The sequence below is a fragment of the Cibotium barometz genome, chromosome 28 (assembly GCF_041138505.1).
Source record: "Cibotium barometz isolate CiBa-2024 chromosome 28, ASM4113850v1, whole genome shotgun sequence".
NCBI classification, from domain to species: Eukaryota; Viridiplantae; Streptophyta; class Polypodiopsida; order Cyatheales; family Cibotiaceae; genus Cibotium; species Cibotium barometz.
The window spans coordinates 27,175,608-27,200,146 of record NC_141073.1 but is presented as its reverse complement, the minus strand read 5'-3'; the positions used below and the strand labels follow the sequence as shown (position 1 = coordinate 27,200,146).

Genomic DNA, 24,539 nt, shown 5'->3' with positions numbered 1-24,539 from the left:
GGCATCCCTAACAAATGTGAAAGTGGCATGACTAAAAGCTTCATCATCTTACAATTTCACACATGTCAAGGTGTAAAGCAATGGGTCATTGTGTCCTTTAAAATTGTGAAGCCACACTAATTACTTATGATGTTGTTCTATGACCTTAGCTTCATAACTAGGTTCGATGCATGCAAGCCTTGAGTTCAACATTGTTATGCCCCTTAAAGAGGGGCTTATTTCTACACAAAATAATCCACCTTTGATTGGAATTCCAAATGTCCTTCACATTTAAACCATATGGATACCCATGAGTACCAAATAACAATACTATCCATAATCTATGTGAATATGCATGTATGATCTAACTCCAAGAGGAAAATTGGCCACATGACACACCTCCAATACTATCGAAAATCTACGTGAATATGCATGTAGGGTCTAACTCCAAGATAAAAATTGGCCACATGGCATACCTCCAATTTTCCTTATCACATGTGTCCCATGGAGATTCAATATGAGTGCAAAATCCCCTCTTTTCATTTCATAATCATAATAGTGTGCTAAGATATTAGATTTATCCACCTAGTTATGTTATCTCCCTTGTCTAAGACTAGTTGTTTACTTTATCTTTTTTTTTTTTTTGTTTTATTTTCCTTCTGCGGTTGTTAAGATTGAAGAGTTGGTCTCTTTTTAATTTTGACCACTACCTAATTAAGCTCAAAATATTTACCAAACACTATTACCATGTGCCCCTTTTCAAGAAACCATGCAAGGATTTTTCTGAGGGAGATTTAAGGGTCTTTACTCATCTATGGGTGCTCATTGTGGAGGAAAAGTCAAAGTTGTAGCTCGCCCTTGCACACACAATTCAATCGATCCATTTCCCACTCGTTATTTGTAGTTGAGCCTACAACAACAACAACCTTCATAGAAATCTTCCAAAATCTGATAGAATGCCTGGCTGGTGGATTGGTAGGCCTTTGGCTTAACCACACCTTGTGAGTTCTAGGGTTAGGACCGGTTTCCTTAGTTGTAAAGGAAACTTGTGCTTTGATACCAATGTAACTAATCCAACGGTTCACACATGACTATTAATGCAATTAAACACTTAAAATAAAGGCACATAGTTTATTCCCGCATAGTCTATATCTCTCTTTCGAGAGGCAAGGGCAGAAGCGATGGGCTAAAGCTCAGGAGGCGCGAAAGAATGGGGGGGAGGGGGTTGGGGGGAAGGAGTTCTAGATGGTAGTTGTCTTCCAAGGGCAACAAATCCAATGGGAAACCAAAGAACAACAATCATCTCTATATATTATCTTAAGGAAGAGTTTCACAAAGCTTTCAAGTGGCAAGAATGTGGTAGTTCTGAAAGGGGAGGAGGAGGTTTGGGTAGAGGATTTAAACAAGGGGGAGCTTGTGGACGGCTAGCGAGGCCGGCTTTTGTTAATATATTACTAGTGACTACCTAAGCTCTTAGCAAAGAGGCCTTGGATTGTTCCATTTGTTTTGTTGCCAAGCGACTTGATACACTCTTCATTTTTGAAGTGCTTGTACGTTGCCAGGTGATATGTCCCATGAATTCACAGCAGCAGCACACAGGAAGCCGGACGCACACAGGAGGTGTGCCCTTCTGTAACCTTATGTCGTTTCCCTTATGCTGATATCATGTGTGCGTGAGACATAGCAGAGTGTAGCTTCTGAGCTTTGTTCCCCCCCCCCCCCCCCCCCACACCCACACCCACACCCACACCCACACACACACACACACATGAAGAAGTCTCAAGAGCATATCCGGGGCCTCATTGGGGCTGTTTCCCAACAGCTCCTTGCCCTCAAACATGATGCCTCCTCAACCTCCGTCTCTTTCCAGCAACCCCACTCCCTCTTGCTTGCTTCCTCTGACCCTTGCACATCCCCCAACAGAAGAACACATCGCCTCCGGCCGACGGTGACGACGACAACAACTGCTCGGGAATGCTGCTCAGAAAATGGCAGCTCCAGGGATACCTGGGCCACAGAACAACATGGCAGAGAGAGGAAGGAGAGAGATTCGGCTGTATGGCGAACTCCGGGGGACCCCAAGGCAAGTGGTCAATCAGATGGAGGCACTGAGGATCAAACAGAGCAGCTGGAGCAGACTGTGGTACGCAGAGTCGCAAAATCAAACCGTATACGTCTCCAGAATATCATCTTTGACCCTATAGATGTGGTTGCAGAGCGCATGCACGGGCAGCCGGATGAGCTCTCAGAAGACCTCAAAGCAGAGCTATGTGAGATTCTCAGTGGTGGAGGAGCAGGAGGGGCTACCAAACAACATGATGAGCCGATATTGCTGCAAAAGCTACTAGTTGCACGGGCCGACATCACATCAGAATCATTGATGCATGCGAACAGGGTTCAGCTGGAGCTTCTTGTGGCCATAAAGACTGGGGTTCAAGCCTTCTTACATCCAGACATCTCTGTGACACACTGTATTCTTAGGGAAATTTTACTGTCCAAGCGATGCTGTAATGTGGCATGCCAGAATCAGCTTCCAGGGGAAGACTGCACTTGTGAGATTTGCAGCTCGAAAAGTGGCTTCTGTAATGCATGCATGTGCACAATTTGTAATAACTTTGATTTTGAGGTGAATACCTGCCGCTGGATAGGATGTGACTTTTGTGCACACTGGACACACACAGACTGCGCCCTTCGTCTAGGGCATATATCTACAGGGATTTCCAAGTCTGGCACTGGTACTTCAGAGACTCTGTTCCACTGCAGAGCTTGCAAATGCACCTCAGAGTTGCTGGGATGGGTGAAGGATGTGTTCCTTACATGTGCTGCTGATTGGCAGAAGAACGAGCTAGTGAGGGAGTTGGAGTTTGTGTGGTGCATCTTTCGTGGGAGTGAAGATGTCAAAGGCAAAAGGCTATATTGGAAAACTGAAGACTTGCTTGACAAATTGAATACAGGGGTTGATGTCAACATGGTGTGCAGAGACATTCAACGGTTGTTCCGAGGTACTACTCTATATTCTCTTTTCCTAGGGATACTCTGTTTTTTTTTTTCCGAGAAAAGATCCTTTCATTAGTTATAAAAAACGCCCGCTAGGCTACAAAAAAACTCTCCTGCTCATAAGAAGGAAGAGCAGAGATCCAATCAAGGCAGCTAGGGAGACTCTCCCTAGGTGCAAAAAGGTACAAATAACAGTACAAAAAATTGAGAGCTATATCATACAATAGGAGGGGGGAAAAGCCAAACATGTGGCTTGTAATGCCAACGGGGGGTACCCGCGTGTAGTGTATAGAAGGCCGCTGTGCCAAGTGGTGTGGAAGGCCTGGCGCCGCAAGATCGCCGCATCCGAGTTGCCCCGGATGCGGTCATACTGTCCTCGCAGGGTGTGGATCAGCTCCTGCCAAACAGTCTCTGCTGGTGGCTCCAGTTTCCCCTCAAAGGCCCTGAAACACCGGTGTGTGTAGTTTTTTGGGAACCTCAAACTCAACTTGTACATGTGTACATGAGTGATGTTCGTGTTGTGATAAGGTCATGGGAGCACCCATTGACTCAGCGTGGGCGTCGTGGATGCGGCAGTCAGGCTTTTGGTCTTGATGGAAGTGTATGTGCAGGAAAAAATGATGAAATTCTGGAAGCACAGCTTGTCCGGAGCGTAGTCTGCTGAAGGTGGTATCAGTTACTTGGCCTTGAGTGTGTGGGTGTCCCAAATACAACGGGCACTCGAGGTTGCAATTGAAGTTGGTGGAGGGCATGGGCAGAAAAAGGTGAAAAGGGCCAAGGTTGTCTTGGACATGGTGTGAAAAGAGATGTTATTGTGGCCATTTTCCAAATAAATAAAATAAATAAAAACAATGAATAACGTGGCCAGCTGGTGGTATGCGTGGAGGCTAGAGTTGCTGCCAGCGTTGGCGATGCACGTGAAGGAAACAATCCAGAAGCTGGTGTGGGAATCAGCGCAGCCTGCAAAAAAAAGGAAAGAGGCCATCGTGTAGACGTGAGTGGGGGGGGGGCTCTAATGGAATTGGAGAGGAATGGCAGGCGACTGGGGAGCGCCATGCTGCAACCAGTGAAGGGGGGGCCTCCCGTGTGAAGGGAGTGTGGACGCGCAGGTTGGACTGTCGAAGGCAACAAGTGGAGGGCCGCCTTGCGAAGTGCAGAGGAAGGCGCCGTTGAAGCAGAGAGGATGCTGGGTGGTATGGCCGTGGTGTAGAGTGACTGGGGCAGCCGACGGGCTGGTGAAGAACAGCGAAGAAGGCGCCAAAGGGTCAGCTGCAGGTCTGCAACGACGTGGAAGCCGTTTTGGGCTGGCGACAGAGAAGCTGAGCGTGGGCTGGTGCTGGTGTTGGGTTTTGGGGAGCTCACGACTGCAGAGGAGTTGCCAAGGGGACAGATTTACAGAGAGGCTGGCCGTGTGGGAGCTAGTGGAAGCTGGTGTGGAGGGTGCTAGTTGTAAGGTGACAGGCTGGAGACAGCTAAAAGGGTGAGGTGGCTGCCTGATGTTGTTTAGAGGAGCTCTGTGTTTCAGCTGCAGACGCATGGAAGAAGGGTGTCGCCTTGTACGAGAAGAGGACTCTCTGACCAGCGTGGGAGAGCTAGTTAGGAAGGTGGTTGCTGCCTTGTGAGAGGAAGGCCTGGCTGAAGGGTCTATTGCAACAGAGAAGTGGCTAGCGACTGGGAGAGGAGCTGCTAGGGAGGTTTTGCTGCGGCTAGTGGGGCTGGAACGACAAATAGTAGGGGGAGCCGCCTAGGATGGTCACCGGTGGTGGTTGAAGCAAAACAAGGATAGAGGGAGCCTTGGGTGGCGGCTGGTACACAAAGGAAGAGTGCGAAGGAGAGAGTTGGGAGGTTTTGTTAAAAAGCTTTGAATGCAAGGAGTTGAGGGCTGTGTGCAGGCGAGAGGCAGAGAGAGAGTTGGGTTGCTGTGAAGCCGGCAAGGGCTGGTAGCATGCGAGCAGGTTCTTTTTGCTTGGGCTGGTTGTTGGGTTGGCGACAAAGATAGAAGGGTAATTGGGTTTAAGTTGGGAGAACTGGCAGTGTGCTGGTGGTGTAGGAGAGAGTGGTCTTCAGCTGAGGTGCAGAGCAGAGAACGAAGAGGTCGGTTGCAGAGAAGCAAGAGTGAACGGATTTGGAGCGACCAGGAGCTGGAGTGGGTTGATTGCGAGTGAAGCTGGTGTCTGGGATGTCCAGCGCTGTAGAAGTGAAGGTCTGTTTTGAAATATAAGTCTTGTTCATGCTCTTTGGTCTGGTGTTCTGGTGTGTTTGCATGCGTGTGTGGAAGTGTGGCATTCTATAAAGGCGTAAACAGCTTTACCGCTTCCGTGCCATCACTTTTTGGTGCCTCCACAGAGGAGCAGATTTCCTCTGGTTTGTGAAAGAAGACAGGGGTTTGTGTGAAGCAAGATTTGGAAGAATGGCTCAGGATTTTCCAGAGTATTGGGGATTGCCACAGGAGAATGCAACAAGGTTTCTAGAGAAGATGGAATTTACAGCCTTGATGAAAGACAGGGCAACCCCGGAGATCCTCTCTCAGATTTTGACTTATTGCTTGCAGGGTGATTCAAAAACATGGCTACAGATGTTTGTGACTACACACAGGAACATTCATCAACAGGATCCTGAGTACCGTGTAGTCAGAGCTACATTTTTGGCATAGTTTGTCCATGTGAAGAGTCCGAATGAGGTGTGGAAGGAGTTGTGTAACATTCAGCAGAAGGACGGTCAGGATGTGGATCAGTATCTGATAGAGTTTGGTAGACTGTGGAGTCTATGGTGTGAGGCTCTGATTCCTGAAATACCCCCACAGATGATTAAGAGGGAGCGGTTTGTGGCTGGTTTGGAGCCAACCCTCCGTCTGAAGGTGGAGCTGAAGAACCTGGATAGCTTTGAGGAGGCTGTCAGAGTTGCTCGTGAGAAGGAGTGGAAGGTGAAGCGTTTGAGGCAAATGGGAATGCAGGAAGAGCCGAAGAGGTTTGTGAAGATGCCAGAGATTGAGAGTATGCATCCTGAAAGAAAAGCTGCTGTTATTCCTAAACAGGAGGATTCTTTGAAGAGGGAGGTTCATGAAGCAGTGGAGCTCATGAAGTCTTTAAGCGTGAATTGGATAGAGTCTGCAGGAAGAGGAAGAGGCATAGGTGATATGGGAAGGAAGACCGATGCATCATCTGGTTTTGAAAGAAATTCAACAGATATTGGAAGAGGGAGAGGGTATCTGAGTGATGTGCAATGCCGGAATTGTGGTGAGTGGGGTCATATCAGTCCACAATGTAAGAGACCAGCCAAAGCTAATGGTGGCATATATCAATTGTCTTTGGGAATGAGTGATAAGGTGATGGGCCCTAATATGCAGGTGAAGGATGCAATTCACCCCAATGTTTGTGAAGTCCATAAGGTCACATTTGCAGAGCAGGATATGGGACAGATTCATCTGTTGGAAATGGAGAAGGATGAGGTTTTTGGAATCAGCCCTGAAGAGCTTTCAGAAGGTGAGGAGGAGGAGGATGGAAGTATTGATGATGCTGTGGATTGTGAAGGTGATGCTGCTAATGCTGAGGAACCTGATGAGTTTGAGTATAGATATGGCTTGGATGATCTCTTTGATTCAGAAAAGAGTAATGACTTACAGGTGCCAGTACTTCAGCCAGACAAGGTAGAGAGTGATGATCAAGGTGTTACTAATGAAGATACTATGGATGGAGTATGTATGGATGATCCGGGTGATGAGTTGGATATTGCAACTTGTGAGAGTGTGGATGATGAGCTGGACAGTGTTCTTGATAATGCATTGGATGATCTGTTGGAGTTGGCTTCCTTGAAGAAGATAACAGATACTTGCATACCAGTTATGCAGGAAAGGAGTGATGGTGTGACTGATGATGAGTTGGATGCTATTTCGGATGATGACGTGATAGATTTTGGATGTGTGGTTGCTGATCAAAAGGTGTGTGTTCCTTGTCATGCCCAAGAGAATGAGTTGGTGGTTGTGAGTGGTGAGAATGCATGTGAGGCTATTGTTGTTGGTCAGGGGGACCAAGATGCTTTGCCTGGGAGTTTGGGGAGCTTAGACTTGGTAGGGATGCCTGTGCAAGATGTGGAGAATCTTGAAGGATCGCCACCAACGGTCTTGAAGCTGGAGAAACTACAGGAAAGTGACAATGATGAGTCTACAGTGCATGAGGTTGCTATGTGTGATGTTGATGGGCTGAAGGGAAATGAGTTTATGGTGGACACACCACATGTTGATGCTCAACATTTGGATGAATGGTTTGGTTATAGTTCGAATCTGGCAGTTAGTCCAGAGGGAGAGTTGGAAGCCAATGATGTGGGCTGCAAATTGGATGACCAAGAGGGGGGAGTTGATGATCAGATGTTTGTTATTTCGGTATATGATTATGAGTGGAACTCAGATGTGTCAGAGGGGAGTAGAGGTGAGGAGTGGTTGTCTCCATCGCAAGGTTATGTGAGCTGGTATGGAGGAGGAGATACAAGGGTATATATTGAGGATGCCATATGTAAAGAGCCTAGGGGGTTGCTGAAAGTGGAAGATCATAACAGGGTGTATCAATGGTTGTGTGATAGAGGAAAATGCTTGAAAAATTGGAAGGTAGATGCACCGAGATTTTTGTTTGATCCAGGAGGATAAATGGTTTCTGTTTGTGCAGCTGCTGGACATAAATGTCTCAGCAGAAAAAAAGGGGGTTGCTAAATATGTGTGTAGTTTTTTGGGAACCTCAAACTCAACTTGTACATGTGTACATGAGTGATGTTCGTGTTGTGATAAGGTCATGGGAGCACCCATTGACTCAGCGTGGGCGTCGTGGATGCGGCAGTCAGGCTTTTGGTCTTAATGGAAGTGTATGTGCAGGAAAAAATGATGAAATTCTGGAAGCACAGCTTGTCCGGAGCGTAGTCTGCTGAAGGTGGTATCAGTTACTTGGCCTTGAGTGTGTGGGTGTCCCAAATACAACGAGCACTCGAGGTTGCAATTGAAGTTGGTGGAGGGCATGGGCAGAAAAAGGTGAAAAGGGCCAAGGTTGTCTTGGACATGGTGTGAAAAGAGATGTTATTGTGGCCATTTTCCAAATAAATAAAATAAATAAAAACAATGAATAACGTGGCCAGCTGGTGGTATGCGTGGAGGCTAGAGTTGCTGCCAGCGTTGGCGATGCACGTGAAGGAAACAATCCAGAAGCTTGTGTGGGAATCAGCGCAGCCTGTAGAAAAAAGGAAAGAGGCCATCGTGTAGACGTGAGTGGGGGGGGGCTCTAATGGAATTGGAGAGGAATGGCAGGCGACTGGGGAGCGCCATGCTGCAACCAGTGAAGGGGGGGCCTCCCGTGTGAAGGGAGTGTGGACGCGCAGGTTGGACTGTCGAAGGCAACAAGTGGAGGGCCGCCTTGCGAAGTGCAGAGGAAGGCGCCGTTGAAGCAGAGAGGATGCTGGGTGGTATGGCCGTGGTGTAGAGTGACTGGGGCAGCCGACGGGCTGGTGAAGAACAGCGAAGAAGGCGCCAAAGGGTCAGCTGCAGGTCTGCAACGACGTGGAAGCCGTTTTGGGCTGGCGACAGAGAAGCTGAGCGTGGGCTGGTGTTGGTGTTGGGTTTTGGGGAGCTCACGACTGCAGAGGAGCTGCCAAGGGGACAGGTTTACACAGAGGCTGGCCGTGTGGGAGCTAGTGGAAGCTGGTGTGGAGGGCGCTAGTTGTAAGGTGATAGGCTGGAGACAGCTAAAAGGGTGAGGTGGCTGCCTGATGTTGTTTAGAGGAGCTCTGTGTTTCAGCTGCAGACGCGTGGAAGAAGGGTGTCGCCTTGTACGAGAAGAGGACTCTCTGACCAGCGTGGGAGAGCTAGTTAGGAAGGTGGTTGCTGCCTTGTGAGAGGAAGGCCTGGCTGAAGGGTCGATTGCAACAGAGAAGTGGCTAGCGACTAGGAGAGGAGCCGCTAGGGAGGTTTTGCTGCGGCTAGTGGGGCTGGAACGACAAATAGTAGGGGGAGCCGCCTAGGATGGTCACCGGTGGTGGCTGAAGCAAAACAAGGATAGAGGGAGCCTTGGGTGGCGGCTGGTACACAAAGGAAGAGTGCGAAGGAGAGAGTTGGGAGGTTTTGTTAAAAAGCTTTGAATGCAAGGAGTTGAGGGCTGTGTGCAGGCGAGAGGCAGAGAGAGAGTTGGGTTGCTGTGAAGCCGGCAAGGGCTGGTAGCATGCGAGCAGGTTCTTTTTGCTTGGGCTGGTTGTTGGGTTGGCGACAAAGATAGAAGGGTAATTGGGTTTAAGTTGGGAGAACTGGCAGTGTGCTGGTGGTGTAGGAGAGAGTGGTCTTCAGCTGAGGTGCAGAGCAGAGAACGAAGAGGTCGGTTGCAGAGAAGCAAGAGTGAACGGATTTGGAGCGACCAGGAGCTGGAGTGGGCTGATTGCGAGTGAAGTTGGTGTCTGGGATGTCCAGCGCTGTAGAAGTGAAGGTCTGTTTTGAAATATAAGTCTTGTTCATGCTCTCTGGTCTGGTGTTCTGGTGTGTTTGCATGCGTGTGTGGAAGTGTGGCATTCTATAAAGGCGTAAACAGCTTTACCGCTTCCGTGCCATCACCGGGCTCTCCAGGTGAACCAGATGGTGAGGCTGCTGAGGAGCTCCCATCGTAGATCCCTCTCCTGTGTCTAGTCGGCGGACGAGAAATCCGGTGAAGGAACAAGGCGAGGCTGGCCCCTAGTGAATCTGATGGCCTGGCTGTCCTGCTCTGTCTCATATCCCAGAGCAGGCCCTGACGAAGTCAACCAAGCCACGTATACATGCCCTCTGGAGAGAGGGGGGCCAAAATGCGCAATATCCTCAGCCAAATTTGCTGCGCCTGTGGACAGTCCCTTAGGCAGTGTCTCTGTGTCTCCAATGGGTGGCCGCATTGGACGCAGGCCGCCGGAAGACCACTGTAGACAAGCAAGGTGCCAACTGCAGAGCCCCTGTGGGCAACCAGCCACTGGAAAGTCGAGATCCTGCGTGCCTGTCGACTAGCCAAGAGCTTGGCCCAAAAATCCTCCAGGAACTCCTGTGAGAGTCCCTGTAGCCGCCAATGCTCCGATGCGGTTGGAGAGACCATCCTCCTCGCAGTCAAAATATGCCTCCCCAACCGAACAGTGTACTGGAAAAAGGTAATCTCTGTGGCCTCTGGGGACGCATAAGGATCATGCCACTCGTACTCGCCAGGGTCCCACTGGAGCCGGGCCAAGGGGCGCGCAGCATATGCCCAAATGCGCCAATTAGAGTCCACATCTACAGGGTCTGGATCAATATGCCACTTCTGGGAAGCGGCAGCCACTACCCGTATTAGGGATACTGTGCAGTGTGTTCTCAGGTCGAGTGTGCTAAATCTTCCCATTCAACTGTAACATGCAGGGAAAGTATTCGTAATTAAGGATCCTGTCACACAAATGCGCACATTGTCTTTTGTATCCTGAGTTCAAACTCTAAGAGATTTGAGAGAGAGGGAGATAGAAACTGTACACCATATGGGGTCCCGAATTACCCACTGAAGAGCCTTCTATCCCATTATCGAAATAGTATTTGCTTTATTACTTTGAAGAGACTGACGGTGGATTGACGATAAGCCAAACGCAAGATCTCTGAGGACCAAGAATCGGGCTGAACTGTACATGGCTGTAGAAGCACCAATGATGACCAATCTCGAGCATATGCACTCTTCCCAATGGATGTAGGAAGGCTGCAAATCTAAGGTTGAGAGAAGGGGCTGATTGGGACTGTTCTAGGCTATGTATTGTTAACAATCCTAAAATGGGATTGATCATGGTGAAGGACATAGATTAAGCAACATAACCAAGAAAAAACTATACATAAATATTCACCATGACCAAGAGCCCACCCATGCTCTGATACCATGTTAACAATCCTAAAATGGGATTGATAATGGTGAAGGACATAGATTAAGCAACATAATTAAGGTGGGTTATACCACACTAAGAACTCCATGAGAGAGAGAGATTGCACACTCAACAATAGCTCTATTCTATTGCATATCACAAATGAACCATACAATGATATAGGCTGTCACGATTGTGACTAACTCTCTTAATCTCTCCAAGACATCCATGTTGCAGACAAGCCTCCATTCCTTTCAGATTTCCAAATGATGGTCACTAACCAAATGCAAAGTTTGGTGACACAATCCTTGCTATTGGAGATTCAAGACAGTTTGCTTATGGTTTCTCTAAAGGCAAATGAAGATTCAGTCTTTTCTTGGACAAAGTTCGAAGTTACCAATGATGTTAACAAAAGTTCTCCTCAAGTTACAGATATGATTCTCATGCTTTTGGTAAAGATGAGACAAGTTGCAGATGCAGTTAATATTCAGTTTGGTATATGCAAGATTGTTATGGTCAACAATAATGCCATGACATGGGATCTAGCAGCTAGAGCTTTGGATGCAAAAGCACTTCAATCATTTCCCTTCTTCCAGAGTCTCAACAACTACTTCTGAGTCTTATTTTAAGTGGGAGGGAATGTCATGATTGTGACTAACTCTCTTAATCTCTCCTTAATTACTCATTAATCCCTTGTTAACTGAAAGGACACCTGTGAAGGGTCACACCCTTACACATGGGTCACTATCAAAGGACATGTCTTCATTAAAAGGCACACCCCTAAGTCCAAAGGACATAACCGTTGACTCAAGAGCCACACCCCTTCCCAAGGATGTGTCTCTTCACTTGTACCCTTTCGGCCTCTATTTAAGAAAGGCCCCTGTCTCAATGCAAACATCTCATCTCATCTCATCTCAATCTTTCTATCAGCATTTGTCTTATGCTCGTTAATTAAGTCTTAATCATGTTAATAAAGCTATAAAAGCTTTACATAGGCTTTCTAGCCTTATCCCACTTTACATGTCATCATCCATGTGGCAACTCCTTTTCCACTCTTTTGGTCAACACTCACACACCATTCAATATTACATGTGGCATTCCTATCTTGCCACAAGATCTTGCACCTCTAGGGTGCTTTCCCACATACACATAACACCACGATTACATCTCTCAACATGTATGAATGCTGAAAATGAGTATGAATGCTGAGAGTTACATTCACCAAGTGGCTGTAGCAAAACGATACAAACAAGGATGTTGAAAACTGGATAAATGCTGAAAACGCAAGGTGCTCTAAAGGGCTGGATGCTGTAGATGCTGCGTTTTGCTGAATGCAGGCTGAATGCTTAAGCGTTGATGCTCCTATATGCTGATGGATGAAACACTGATGGATGACGTGCTGAATTCTCTAATCGCTTATGCTCCTTGGGTTGAAGACTCCAAGCATTGAAGTCTTTTGGGTTGAAACACTGATGGATGACGTGCTGAATTCTCTAATCGCTTATGCTCCTTGGGTTGAAGACTCCAAGCATTGAGGTCTTTTGGGTTGAAGATATGAATGAATGAATGATATGCTCAACTATTTATATGGACCCTAGATACTGGTTGGTTGGCTTAAGGGCTGGCCGACTACATCTTGTCGTGGATAAATGAATAAATAATGTAAAAATGCCTATTAAATGCTATAAATTATAAAAAAAATACTAGATAAATTCTAATAAATGCTAGATGTTATCTGAAGGCTTCTGCAATGGTCTATATACAATTGATGAATGCTATGCATTATGCAGAGTGCTTTCTAATGCAAACCCCAAGGCTTCTACCGACTCTATATGCATGAATGCATCTTTTCAAATGGGTTAAGGGACTTGGACTGACTGACTGACTGTCTAAGACTGAGGAATGACCTACGTAGCTCGTGCTTGACGTATCTTGGACTGAGGATTACAATGGGGTCATAGCATACGATAAATATCATCCTAAAGGGTACTAATACTGTACAATATTGCACTGATGATGATGAGCCATCTTGTCACCATGCACTACAGTGCAGAGTGCATGTGACATTCCCTCTTGCTTAGCTTGGCGGCAGGTTCATGGCTTCTAAGTAGTCCGCCAACAACTGGGGGTACTCTTGAAAGAACTCCTTGTCTAGCCAAACGGCTTTGTGGGTATCTCGATCTCGGAACTTTGTATAGAACTGATGTATCCATCCACTGGAACCGTGCTTCCAATGATGAAGAAGGATCTGCTCAAGCTCGATGACTTCTGCTTCGTCTACCACGTCTGGCTGTTGTTCATCTGAAACATCAAAAACTTCTGGTCCAACATATTGTTTTAGGCAAGAAACATGGAAAACATCATGCATTGTCCAACTGATAGGCAACTTCAACTTCATGGAGACATCACTTATCTTTTTAACTATTGGGAAAAGTCCAAAACTACAGAAATAAAGCTTGGGACAACGTGTGCCCACTTGTTTCAATCTCTCTTTCATGATGGGTAGATAGACTCCATCCCCTTTCTTGAAGTGAATATCTCGTCTAAACTTACTTGCCTGTCTGTGAATTGAAAAATGGCAAGGCTCAAGATTGAGGGCCAAACTGGGTTGAGTACCAAACTCTGCGGAATCGACATACTGATCTTCTATAATATCCAAGTCTTTTCCAAGCTACTGGGTTATACTGACCAGGGATGTACTTGATCATTCCTCCAACCTGGTGGAAGAGCTGACCCTGTCTAGTGTGCTGATCACTCCGCTGGGCACTTGGCATCGTCCGGAGCCACTTAAGTGCTCGGTGGTCTGTGTGGTGACTGTGAAAACTCGTCCATTAGGAACATGTTTCAAATGTTTGAGTACTGACTGTTGTTCTAGCTTGCCCTTGAAAGTCTTGAAAAGACAATAGGGAAACTTGCTAGGAGGTTATGCCCTAGGGTCCAAATTGATATGATGTGCATGCACATGGACGTGCAAAATCCGAGTGTTAATCCTTGAGAGGCAGCAGGAAAAAGACTTGATTATGAAGCTACAACAGCTAGCATAGGCAGGGAAGGCATTGGGATGGATTGGGAGGTTGTCGGCCAGCAAATAAAGAAGATGATCTGGTGTCGGGGTTGCAACAAGTGATGGTTTTATGTCCTTGGAACTGGATGATAGCAGCAAGTCGGCCAGTTTACTAATCCTTCATAGGCCTATAAATAGCAAAAGGCTAGGCTCTTTGTGATTCATTCAGTCCTTTATGGGCTGGGTCATAAAGTAGGATTTTTTGGAGTCTAGATTACCTTTTATGGGGCAGCCTAGGGCTTGCTAGGATTTGTATCTTTTTGTACTATATTGAATATACTGAAAATATAGCTCTCTCTCTCTCTCTCTCTCTCTCTCTCTCTCTCTCTCCATCTTTTGTTTGTGGTTTCCATCCAAATGTTCCTAAAAGGTGTTTAGGGTTGAAAGAAGACTCCTAGAGCTTCTGCATGTGACACATCTATACTATTGACATATCTCGGAGAGTGGATTTCCACTACTCCAAATTCACTCTTCTTTGCAATTGATAAAGAGCTTATTGCCCCACAAAAGTTGGAAGACCTTTTTAACATCTCGTTCATGTTGGTCAATGGTTTGCTGTTGTACCAACAACCCCTTTGAAGCAAAGGATGGAAGCTCTCCTTGCACAGTATTAAGATATTATGTTGAAGGATGATCGCGTGCCTTAGCTCCCACAGAGTCATCCTGAGGATCATCACATTGAGTTGGTCCACGGGACAAAACCACCTAGTAATTTCCCCTATTGCCTTTCTAAGGCATTGGAGGGTGAACTGGAGTAGCAGCTTTCCCAACTACTCGGAGCTGGATTTATCTGGCCCTCATCCTCGCCCTTTGCTGCACCTAGTTTGTTCGTGCAAAAGAAAGATAAGTCCGCACGATTATGCGTGGACCATAAGGCACTCAATAAGCTCACAATTAAACAGGTTCCCAATGCCCAAGAATGAGTATTTCTTGAGCAACTCAATTGTGCCAAGGTGGTTCCAAACGTAGTGAACGATACGTACAGTATGTTTGGAAAACGTGCTGAAAAGATTCCAAACGTAGTGAACGTTGCCCCCGATATATATACTTATAAATTTTGGAAATATGACGTTGGAAGATTCATCAATGAACATGGTCCAAGGCCGCCTCCCGTACCTTGGCCAACATGATAAATAACACGAGTGGATGTGCTAGTAAATATTCCTCCACAATATTTTCACTTCCACACGCGCGTGTTGGAGCAACCGACACCTGGGGTGTTGGGTGTGCCTCGAATGATGGTGTGCCTTGCCCATATGGAACTCGGTGCACGAGGCATCTCTGGCATATGCGCAAAAAGCAATCAAGAAAATGGAGAAATGTCAAGACGAGTCACGACTCGAGAGTTTTAAAATATATTTCAAAATTCAAGCACAATAAGAATAAAATTTCAGCCTGTGTGTATGGGTCTGGGGAGGTGCAGCAGAGAGAGCCTTGTGGGGGAGGGAGAGAGAGTCTAGAGAGAGAGAGAGAGAGAGAGAGAGAGAGAGAGAGAGAGAGAGTTGTGAGAGAGAGAGAGAGAGAGAGAGAGAGAGAGAGAGAGTTGAGCGAGTGCAGGAGGGAGAAAGAGAGAGGTTGGCTTGTGCGGGGGGGAGAGAGAGTGAGAGACTGACTTACGATGAGCGAGCATGACCAACACGACCAGAGAAGCGGCGAAGCCCAACACGACCAGCCCACGAGCGCTTGTCACCGAAGAGAGAGAGAGCCACACGCACGTAAGAAACATAAGAAAAAAAAACGTGATGTTGACGTGCGTTCGCCCTTCAATTTTTAACCTACATTAATCAAACTCCACGCTCACTAACGCTTCCAAACGTTAGTGAACGTTTGGAACGTTTCAAACGTTTGGATCCTATCCAAACTGCGTTTGGATGCAACCTTGAATGGTGCTAAGTTCTTTTCAAAGATAGATCTCAAAAGTGGCTATCATTGGGCTGCTGACATTCGAAAAACATTCTTTAGGACTGAATGCGGCCACTACGAGTTTGTGGTGATGCCATTCAGACACACCAATGCATTGGCGACATTCAACAAGAAGATGTCTCAAGTCTTTGTAGAGCTCATGGGAAAGTGTGTTTTCATTTTTTTAGATGATATTTTCATCTTTTCTGCCACTGATGCTTCTATCCCCGCGAATCTTCAATTGGGATAGGCTCAAGGACACCATCAACAATCATGAAAGTGTCCTGCCTCCAATCAGGAATTGGTGCATACTCCCTAAATCACTAAATGCTCAGAATCGTATCACACCCCAAAAGAGGTGACACAATGAAGTTCCGCTGAAATATGGCCTTTTGAATCTTGAATTTAAACTGCTGAGCCTTATGGGAAATGTGAGTGCGAAGACTAGGTGTGAACCCGTCTACGTCTAGATGATGGGGTACAAGTGTACAACTCATCTTTTTAGCCAACTGAGGAGAAATGGCATCCTAAAAGATGCCCATATCGAAGAGGACAATAAACTAATGTTGTCCCTTGGCTGTGCCATAAGCACGGATGAGGGCTTTCTTTTGCCCCTCAACCTCACCCTCTTGCTTATTGTCAAATACCATGGTTGGTATTGAGTTGAAAGCGGGTAAGATTTGTATGGCATTAGTGGCCGATGTTGGAGGTGTGGATGAAGCTGTAGCGGTGGCTATTGTGGAGGTAGATGTCTTAGAGGCTTGTGCATCTTGCCACTTGGTACAATCTTTCTTACCATGCCCCACGGTGTGGCAAAAGAAGCATCGGTTCTCCCCCTTGTACCGCATTTGCTCGTTTGGTTGGAGATATCTACGAGTAATGCCGTCCTTGGCCTTTTCCTCAGGTGTCTTCTTAGGCTTGTATTCCCCATCTTTCTTACCTCCTGAGGTGCAATGGGAATCTTTCTTTGTATCCTTGCTATTGTGAGCTCCCTTCCTCGAGTGGGATGACGACTGCTGGGTGGTGAATGATTGTTGCTGGGGTTTGTAGCTAGGTTAGATTTGCATGGGCTTACCTCCATTCAACATCATCTCTGAGCTCCCTTCCTCGAGTGGGATGATGAATACTGGGTGGTGGATGATTGCTGCTGGGCTTTGGAGCTAGGCTGGATTTGCATGGACTAAGTCTACCCTGTATCTTTGGAGCTCTGACAAAAACTCAGCTCACGACTTTTGTATGAATGTATGCTCTCATGTGTGTGTGTGTGTGGGGGGGGGGGGGTGTGTGTGTGGGAGCATATATTGATACCAAGTTCGACACACAATATTGGACACTGATGACGTTAGTGGGGATGTCATAGTATCTAGTCCATACTATGCATGATGGAGTTGATGGTTTATTGTCTTGTGGATGACTACCACGAGGTTATAAATTGCACTTTCTTATAAGGTGAATTTGGGCATGTTACCTGGATATCATCTCTTGATTCTGAGCCAAAATAAGAGCCGTGTCATATGATTGTGGCTCAAAACTACGCATGTTGAACCTAATGTCTGTAAAACTCATCCTCAAGGTTGGTCATGTATTAGGGAGGAAGAAATCGTTTTTTGAGATCGGACATGAAGGTGTCCCATACATACTGAGGAGCATGCACATATTTTAACACCCCCTTTGCAACTCATAGTATGCAAATGTCTGAAGAAGAAAAGCTGATGAAGACGTGACCATGGACACCCGAGTACTGCAAATACCAGATACATGTGTGTGTGTGTGTGAGAGAGAGAGAGAGAGAGAGGTGTTGGGGTAAAGGCGTTATGCCCACCCTTATAGTGTGTACAAGCCCATAAGTTATAGTACATAGTACACTTAGTACTTTTAATGTACTAAGTGCACTATGTGTACTAGTGCAATATACATGTGTGATAGGGGAGTCACACACTCATAATTGGTGAGTTGACTTATCCCCACAACTCTCTCTCTCTCTCTCTCTCCCTTGCTTCTCTGTGTATGTCTCCCACATGACCTAACCCTAATTCTCTCCCATCAACTGGTATCAGAGCCAGGGGTGCCTCTGCTTGTTCGTCTGCTCTTGCTAGGAGCTATCGCTATGCACACGCGGTACAGAGGGTCTACTGGGAGCTATCGCTAAGCACTAAAGGGCAAGGAGCCTCGTCAACATTGACGCAAGGGGTGCTGCCTGCCAATGCGCACCGCACCCAGCCTGTGCAGCAGAGTACCTGCCTATGAAGAGTGGACTTATCGAATCTGCTCAGAGAAAGCGCCTGGTGGATATAATGTTGTACGCACCAATCCTCAGCCCGTTAGTAGCCCGACTAATGTTGCCGCTTTCTACCGACTGTAGCCTGTGAGACCATCGTCAGCGTGCTTCTGTGCCCGTACCTTTTGCATTCTTTTGAGTCGACTTGGCAGTTGTGGATAGCCAGCGCATAGGTGGACAACTTATGATGGAGCAGTGTGACCAGCAGTGCGAGATGGAGGCTTCATAAGGCGAAGAAGGCGCTAGACGTGGGTAAGCGTGTAAGCTGGCCTAGTATTCAATGGCCTGGTGCTCGCCAACTACCACGTGATCTCTGAGCGACTGTTCAACAGTCCGCCTCTCCAACAGCCACGCTGGTCTGCCCAACCTCCTACTCTGCACAACTAGCCACGGGCGCCTCCTCCGTTTCAATACGACTGTAGAAGCCTGACGAGCAGCAGCATCAACAGCAAAATCGACGCCCTCCTTTCCTGCAACAAAAATCAGAAATTACAAGGTATTTGCCTCAATTTTTTTTGGGATTTGCAATTGAGCAAGTACAATCAACAATTGAGCAGGTACAGGTGCCCAATTGCTCAATTTTTGAGCAAAATTGGCAAAATTGGGTGACATTGGTCACAATCAGGATAAATTTGCAGGAAATTGGTCAAATCAGGATCAATTTGCAGGAAATTGGATGTCGAAATTTGGGGCTTTTGATGTAATTGTGCAATTAAGCACTCATACATGCTGTATGATGTGAAAAATCGCACATTTGGGCAAAATTGCAGCAAATTGCAGTGCAAATCAAGGGGCTTTTGTGCCGATTTGGTTGATTTGCATGCAGGCGATCGCATTTGATGCTGTGGATAATGTGCTGATGCCTTACAAGCACTCAATGTGCCTGTAAATCAAGGGGCTTTCATTATTTGGATGTATATGTGGCCAGGAGGAAGCATCGTGAACACTCTGGATGCCTTCATGTGCGTCAATGTACCATGTATGATCAGAAATTGATCTCAAATCAAGGGGCTTTTCAAGTTTGTATGCTTGTTGAGCTTGGCAAAGCAGCAGGCAAGACATTTATGCCTTGAATCCTCAAAAATCAGCTTGCAGTCAAGGGGCTTTTGCCCAATTTCTGTTCGGAAATGTTGTATGCAGTGTACAGGACTGTAAAAGTCTGATTTTCACTCATTTGGACAGCCAGGAGAGCATTTATTGCTATTGTACCTACTGGTACAGATTTGGCACAGCTTTGTGCATGTTTTGGCATGGCTGTACACTGTTTTGAGTGACCAAAAGGTTCAGTTTCAGCTGCTGTACTTGCCGGTACAGGTTTGGTACATCATTGGTGAGCACTTGGTACTGCTGTACAGTACTTTGGAAGGGCAAAAGAGCACATTTAAGGTGCTGTCCAAAATCTGCAGCAACCAGATTTTGGTGTTTTCATCACATAAAGTGGGAGAAAAGTTGCATTCTTGCTTCCGCAGTGGGAGATAAAGCTTGGGAGAACAACTGTGAGCACTTTGTGTGCTTTTGGTGCAGTGTTTGCACATTTTTGCAGGGAGTCAGGCATTGACAGGTTGCATATTGCTATGGCAACCACAGGTGAGAGCTCTTCATTGCTTCACATCAAGAAGCTTGAAGGCTCGCATAATTATGATATTTGGCAAACCCAGTGCTACAATGTGTTGCTCCAGAAAAAGCAGCACAAGCCTATCAAAGAAAGGGGTGTAATGCCCGCTTCTCTTACTGCTGAAGAGTGGGAAGATATGGATGAGCTGGCAAGATCTGCTATCATGTTGTCTGTGTCAGATTCATTACTTTTCAGCATTCGTGAAGAGAAGACAGCTTGGGGAATGTGGCAGAGATTGCAGGACTTGTATGCCCAACAAAGTGCCTCAAGCAAAGTGTATTGGTTGAAGAAACTCATAGGCCTTCAGATGAAGGAAGGGGCGTCTATGACAGCCCATCTAAATGAGTTTAATGGTATTGTCAGCCAGGTCATTAATCAAAAGCTGGCAATGGACGATGAGTTCAAAGCCACTTTTTTGTTATGCACTTTACCAGAGAGTTGGGACACATTCAGGACAGCCACTAGCAATTCGCATGCTATGCTGTCATATGCAGATGTTGAGGGTGCTCTTCTTCAAGAAGAGATGAACAGGAAAAACAACTCTGTTGGAAAGTCCAATGCAATGAATGCACGTGGGAGATCCCAGCAAAGGGGAAAAAGCCAAGAAAGGGGAAGGAGCAAGTCTCGCTCCAAAAAGGATTTGGAATGCCATTATTGTGGCAAGAAGGGACACATTAAAAAGCAATGCTACAAATGGAAAAATGATCAAAAAGAAAAGGGAAAAGGCAAAGACAAAGACAAAGATGAAGCCAAAGATGTAAAGCCAAAGGGCAAAAGTGGAGTCAAGATTGAAGAAATCAATGTGTCACATGCAGGTGGCAGTGAGGATGAGGTCCTATTTACATCTTCACTTGATGCCCATTCACTTCTTACAGGTGGTCATGGTATGCACTCATGGATCATTGATTCAGGTGCCTCCTTTCATGTCACAGGTTGCAGAGACTTGTTTGTCAGGTATACTGCTGGCAATGAAGGAGTGGTTTATTTGGGTGATAACCATGCATGCAAGATTCTTGGCAGAGGTGATGTGAGGCTTGTGTTTTCAGATGGCTCACAGCTTATGCTCCATGATGGGGTGCTGAAAATGGTCCAAATGGACAGCCAGAGATGGCAGAAGATATCCCTATGGATATACCACAGTTAGAGGAGATACCGGGCATGATTTTTCAGCCTTATGGCATGGAACAGGAGCCACCAATGGGTGATATGCAGGCTGGACAGCAACCTGCAAATGATGGTCATTGGGTACGGAGGTCCACAAGACCCTCCAGAGCCCCTGACAGGTTTGTTCCATGGGTTGACTACTTGATGCTCACTGACTGTGGAGAGCCCTCATGTTATAAAGAGGCTTTACAGAGGGCAGACAAGGCTCTTTGGGAGCGTGCCATGAAGTCAGAGATGGATTCTCTGCATAAAAATGAAACATGGAAGTTGGTGCATTTGCCTGCAGGCAAGAAGGTTTTGCCATGCAAGTGGGTTTACAGGCTCAAAGTTGCACCAGATGCAAAGCCAAGATACAAAGCCAGGTTAGTGGCTAAGGGCTTTAAGCAGGAATATGGTGTGGACTTTGATGAGATCTTCTCTCCAGTGGTCAAAATGACCACACTTAGAGCTGTGTTGGCTTTGGTTGCGCATGATGATCTGGACTTGATTCAGATGGATGTGAAGACTGCTTTTCTTCACGGTGATCTCCATGAGGAGATATATATGCAACAGCCAGAGGGTTATGCAGTAAGTGGAAAGGAGAAGCTTGTATGCAAGCTGAAAAAGAGTCTTTATGGGCTTAAACAGGCACCAAGGGAATGGTATCATAAATTTGATACATTCATGAAATCTCAGAAATTCAGGAGAAGTGACATAGATCACTGCTTGTACACCAAGAAAGCTTTGGATGGCAGTCTCTTGATTCTCATTTTGTATGTTGATGATATGTTGATTGTCGGGAAATCTCGTAAAGAGATGGATGCCTTGAAGCAGAGGCTGCATCAAACCTTTGATATGAAGGATTTGGGTGATGCAAATCACATCTTGGGTATGCGGATACTTCGGGACAGAAATCAGCATGTGTTGTATTTGTCTCAGAAGGAATACATTGGCAAAGTCTTGCAGAGGTTCAATATGGACGGGGGGAAGAAGACTAGTACTCCTTTGCCTCCATATGTGAAACTCAGTGCTATGGACAGCCCACAGTCAGATAGAGACAGGGCTGATATGGCCAAGATTCCGTATGCTTCAGCTTGTGGCAGTCTCATGTATGCCATGGTTGCTACTAGGCCGGACATTGCATTTGCAGTGGGAGTGGTTTCTAGATACATGGCCAACCCTGGCAAGAAGCATTGGGAAGCAGTGAAAGGTGTCATGAGATACCTGAAGGGCACACAGGATTTGTGCATTTGCTTTGGCAAACAGGATGCATTAGTGCATGGTTACACGGATTCGGATTATGCCGGTCATCCAGATAACCGGAAGTCTACTACCGGTTATGTATTTACATTCACAGGAGGTGCTGTGTCATGGATATCCAGGATGCAGAAGTGCACTGCCTTATCTACTACAGAGGCCGAGTATATTGCAGCCACAGAGGCTTGCAAGGAGGCATTATGGCTATCTCGGTTAGTGGTTGATTTGGGCTATACAGGGGATATTCCATTGTTGCATTGTGATAGTCAGAGTGCCATCCAGTTGGCAAAGAACCCTGTCTTTCATGCAAAGACGAAGCATGTGGATGTGAAGTATCACTTCATCAGAGAGGTGATAGAGAACAAGCAAATTCAGCTTGTTAAGATTCATACGGATGACAACCAGGCTGATCTGTTGACGAAGAGTTTGCCTCCGGAGCGGTTTGCTCATTGCAGACACTTGATGGGCATTGGATGAGGCCATTTTCAGCCTTGATATGGCCTTGTATATTATCATGTACATGCTGATTTTTTCTTTTCCTTTACTTAAGGGCACTTTGCCTTTAAGTGGGAGGTTGTTGGGGTAAAGGCGTTATGCCCACCCTTATAGTGTGTACAAGCCCATAAGTTATAGTACATAGTACACTTAGTACTTTTAATGTACTAAGTGCACTATGTGTACTAGTGCAATATACATGTGTGATAGGGGAGTCACACACTCATAATTGGTGAGTTGACTTATCCCCACAACTCTCTCTCTCTCTCTCTCCCTTGCTTCTCTGTGTATGTCTCCCACATGACCTAACCCTAACTCTCCCATCAAGAGGGAGAGGTGGACTATGGGTCATATAATCCAATGAATTGCAGACCCTTATGTGTGTGTGTGTGTGTGTAAACGTGTGTGTGTGTGTGAGAGAGAGAGAGAGAGAGAGAGAGAGAGAGAGAGGTGGACTAAATCCAATAAATTGCAGACTTGGAGACTGAAGATACAAAAGGCATTGAGAGTGAGATTGGTAAAATAGAAGAACCTCAAGAGGCGTGCAGGCGCATTGCGGACGTGGTTGAAGAAGCCATGGTAAAGATGGAGGCTGTTGCAGAAGAGAAAGCACGGGCATTGAAGAAAGCAAGGCTGGCGTTCGAGGCCTCAGAGAGAGAGCTCGAAGACAAGAAGAAGGAGCTTGCAGAGCTAGAGTTGGGGAGGCAACAGAAGGAGCAAGAAATGGAAGAGCTGGAGACGATAGTGAGGTTGAAGCAGGCAGAAGGAGACATGTTTCAGATGCGGTCTGACGAGGCGCTGCAGGAGGAAGCAGAGAGTGTGCAGCAGCTTGCGCGTGCCAGAGGTGAAAAACTCAAAGAAGAGTACACGAGCAGGTACCTCAAGCTTCGCCTCAATGAAGCCGAGGCGGAACGGCGCAGTCTGTTCAACAATATGCAACTGCAACAACAACAGGAACTCTCACATTTGGATCCCTTCCTGCAGTTGCCCAAAATCCAAGATGTCGTCAAGCACGTATATGCCAACACGCATGCATCAAATCACTTGGAGCTCTTGCAACATCACAAGTCTCTCTAGACAACACGACATTATTATTATTATGCCCTCATCACATCATTATGCCTAATCAAGGATCTTGCTGACCTTGTAACACCAAGGTTATGCAATATTATGTATAATAGACAACTACTTTATCATGCCTAATCAAGGATCTTACTGACCTTGTAACACCAAAGTTATGCAATATTATGTATGATAGACAACTACTTTATCATGCCTAATCAAGGATCTACATTATTATGCCTAATCAAGCATCTACATTATTTCATTACTATGCCTAATCAAGGATCTCACATGACAAGAAGCACTGATCTTACAAGGTTATGCAATATTATGTATGACAGACAACTACTTTATTATGCCTAATCAAGGATCTACAGTATTATGCCGAATCAAGCATCTACATTATTTCATTATTATGCCTAATCAAGGATCTTACATGACAAGAAGCATTGACCTTGTAAGACAAAGGTTATGGTTCTAAATTGAGCCCATGATGGCATTTACATAGTTTTTTGTGGTGCTGATGGAGGAGAAAGCATGTCGAGCGTGTCCTCTCGAGTAGATGCTCCAAACAGTTGTTTCAAGACATGATTTCAAGGAACACGCATCATACACAACTGAAGCATTGTAAACCATCACAAGTCCGACGAGACATATCACAATTCTCTAGCCAAACTTTGAATAAGTTGAATTTCTCTAGTTGGATGTATTCTAGAGAGGCCTTCTCATCACGACATTTCTTTTAACATTCTTGGGTTTGCACTCAAGTTTCTCATGAGAACACTACTCTCTTCTCTATGGCCTTCCAAGATTATTCAATTTTTTGTCTAAGTTCAAATTAACATCCTTTCTTGGCTATTTTTTTGTCTACATCTATATCCTTAGAA

At 46.1% G+C, this 24,539-nt stretch overlaps 1 protein-coding gene across 1 annotated transcript; it reads left to right on the top strand.

The window, feature by feature from the left end:
• The first annotated feature begins 1,337 nt into the window (after window positions 1–1,337).
• LOC147622693 (OBERON-like protein) lies at window positions 1,338–24,159 on the top strand. Its single transcript, XM_086822294.1, has 2 exons — window positions 1,338–2,981; window positions 23,066–24,159. Exons 1-2 carry the CDS (start codon window positions 1,748–1,750, stop codon window positions 23,665–23,667), a joined length of 1,836 nt encoding a protein of 611 aa, XP_086678420.1. The 5' UTR covers window positions 1,338–1,747; the 3' UTR covers window positions 23,668–24,159.
• The last annotated feature ends 380 nt before the right edge of the window (window positions 24,160–24,539 follow it).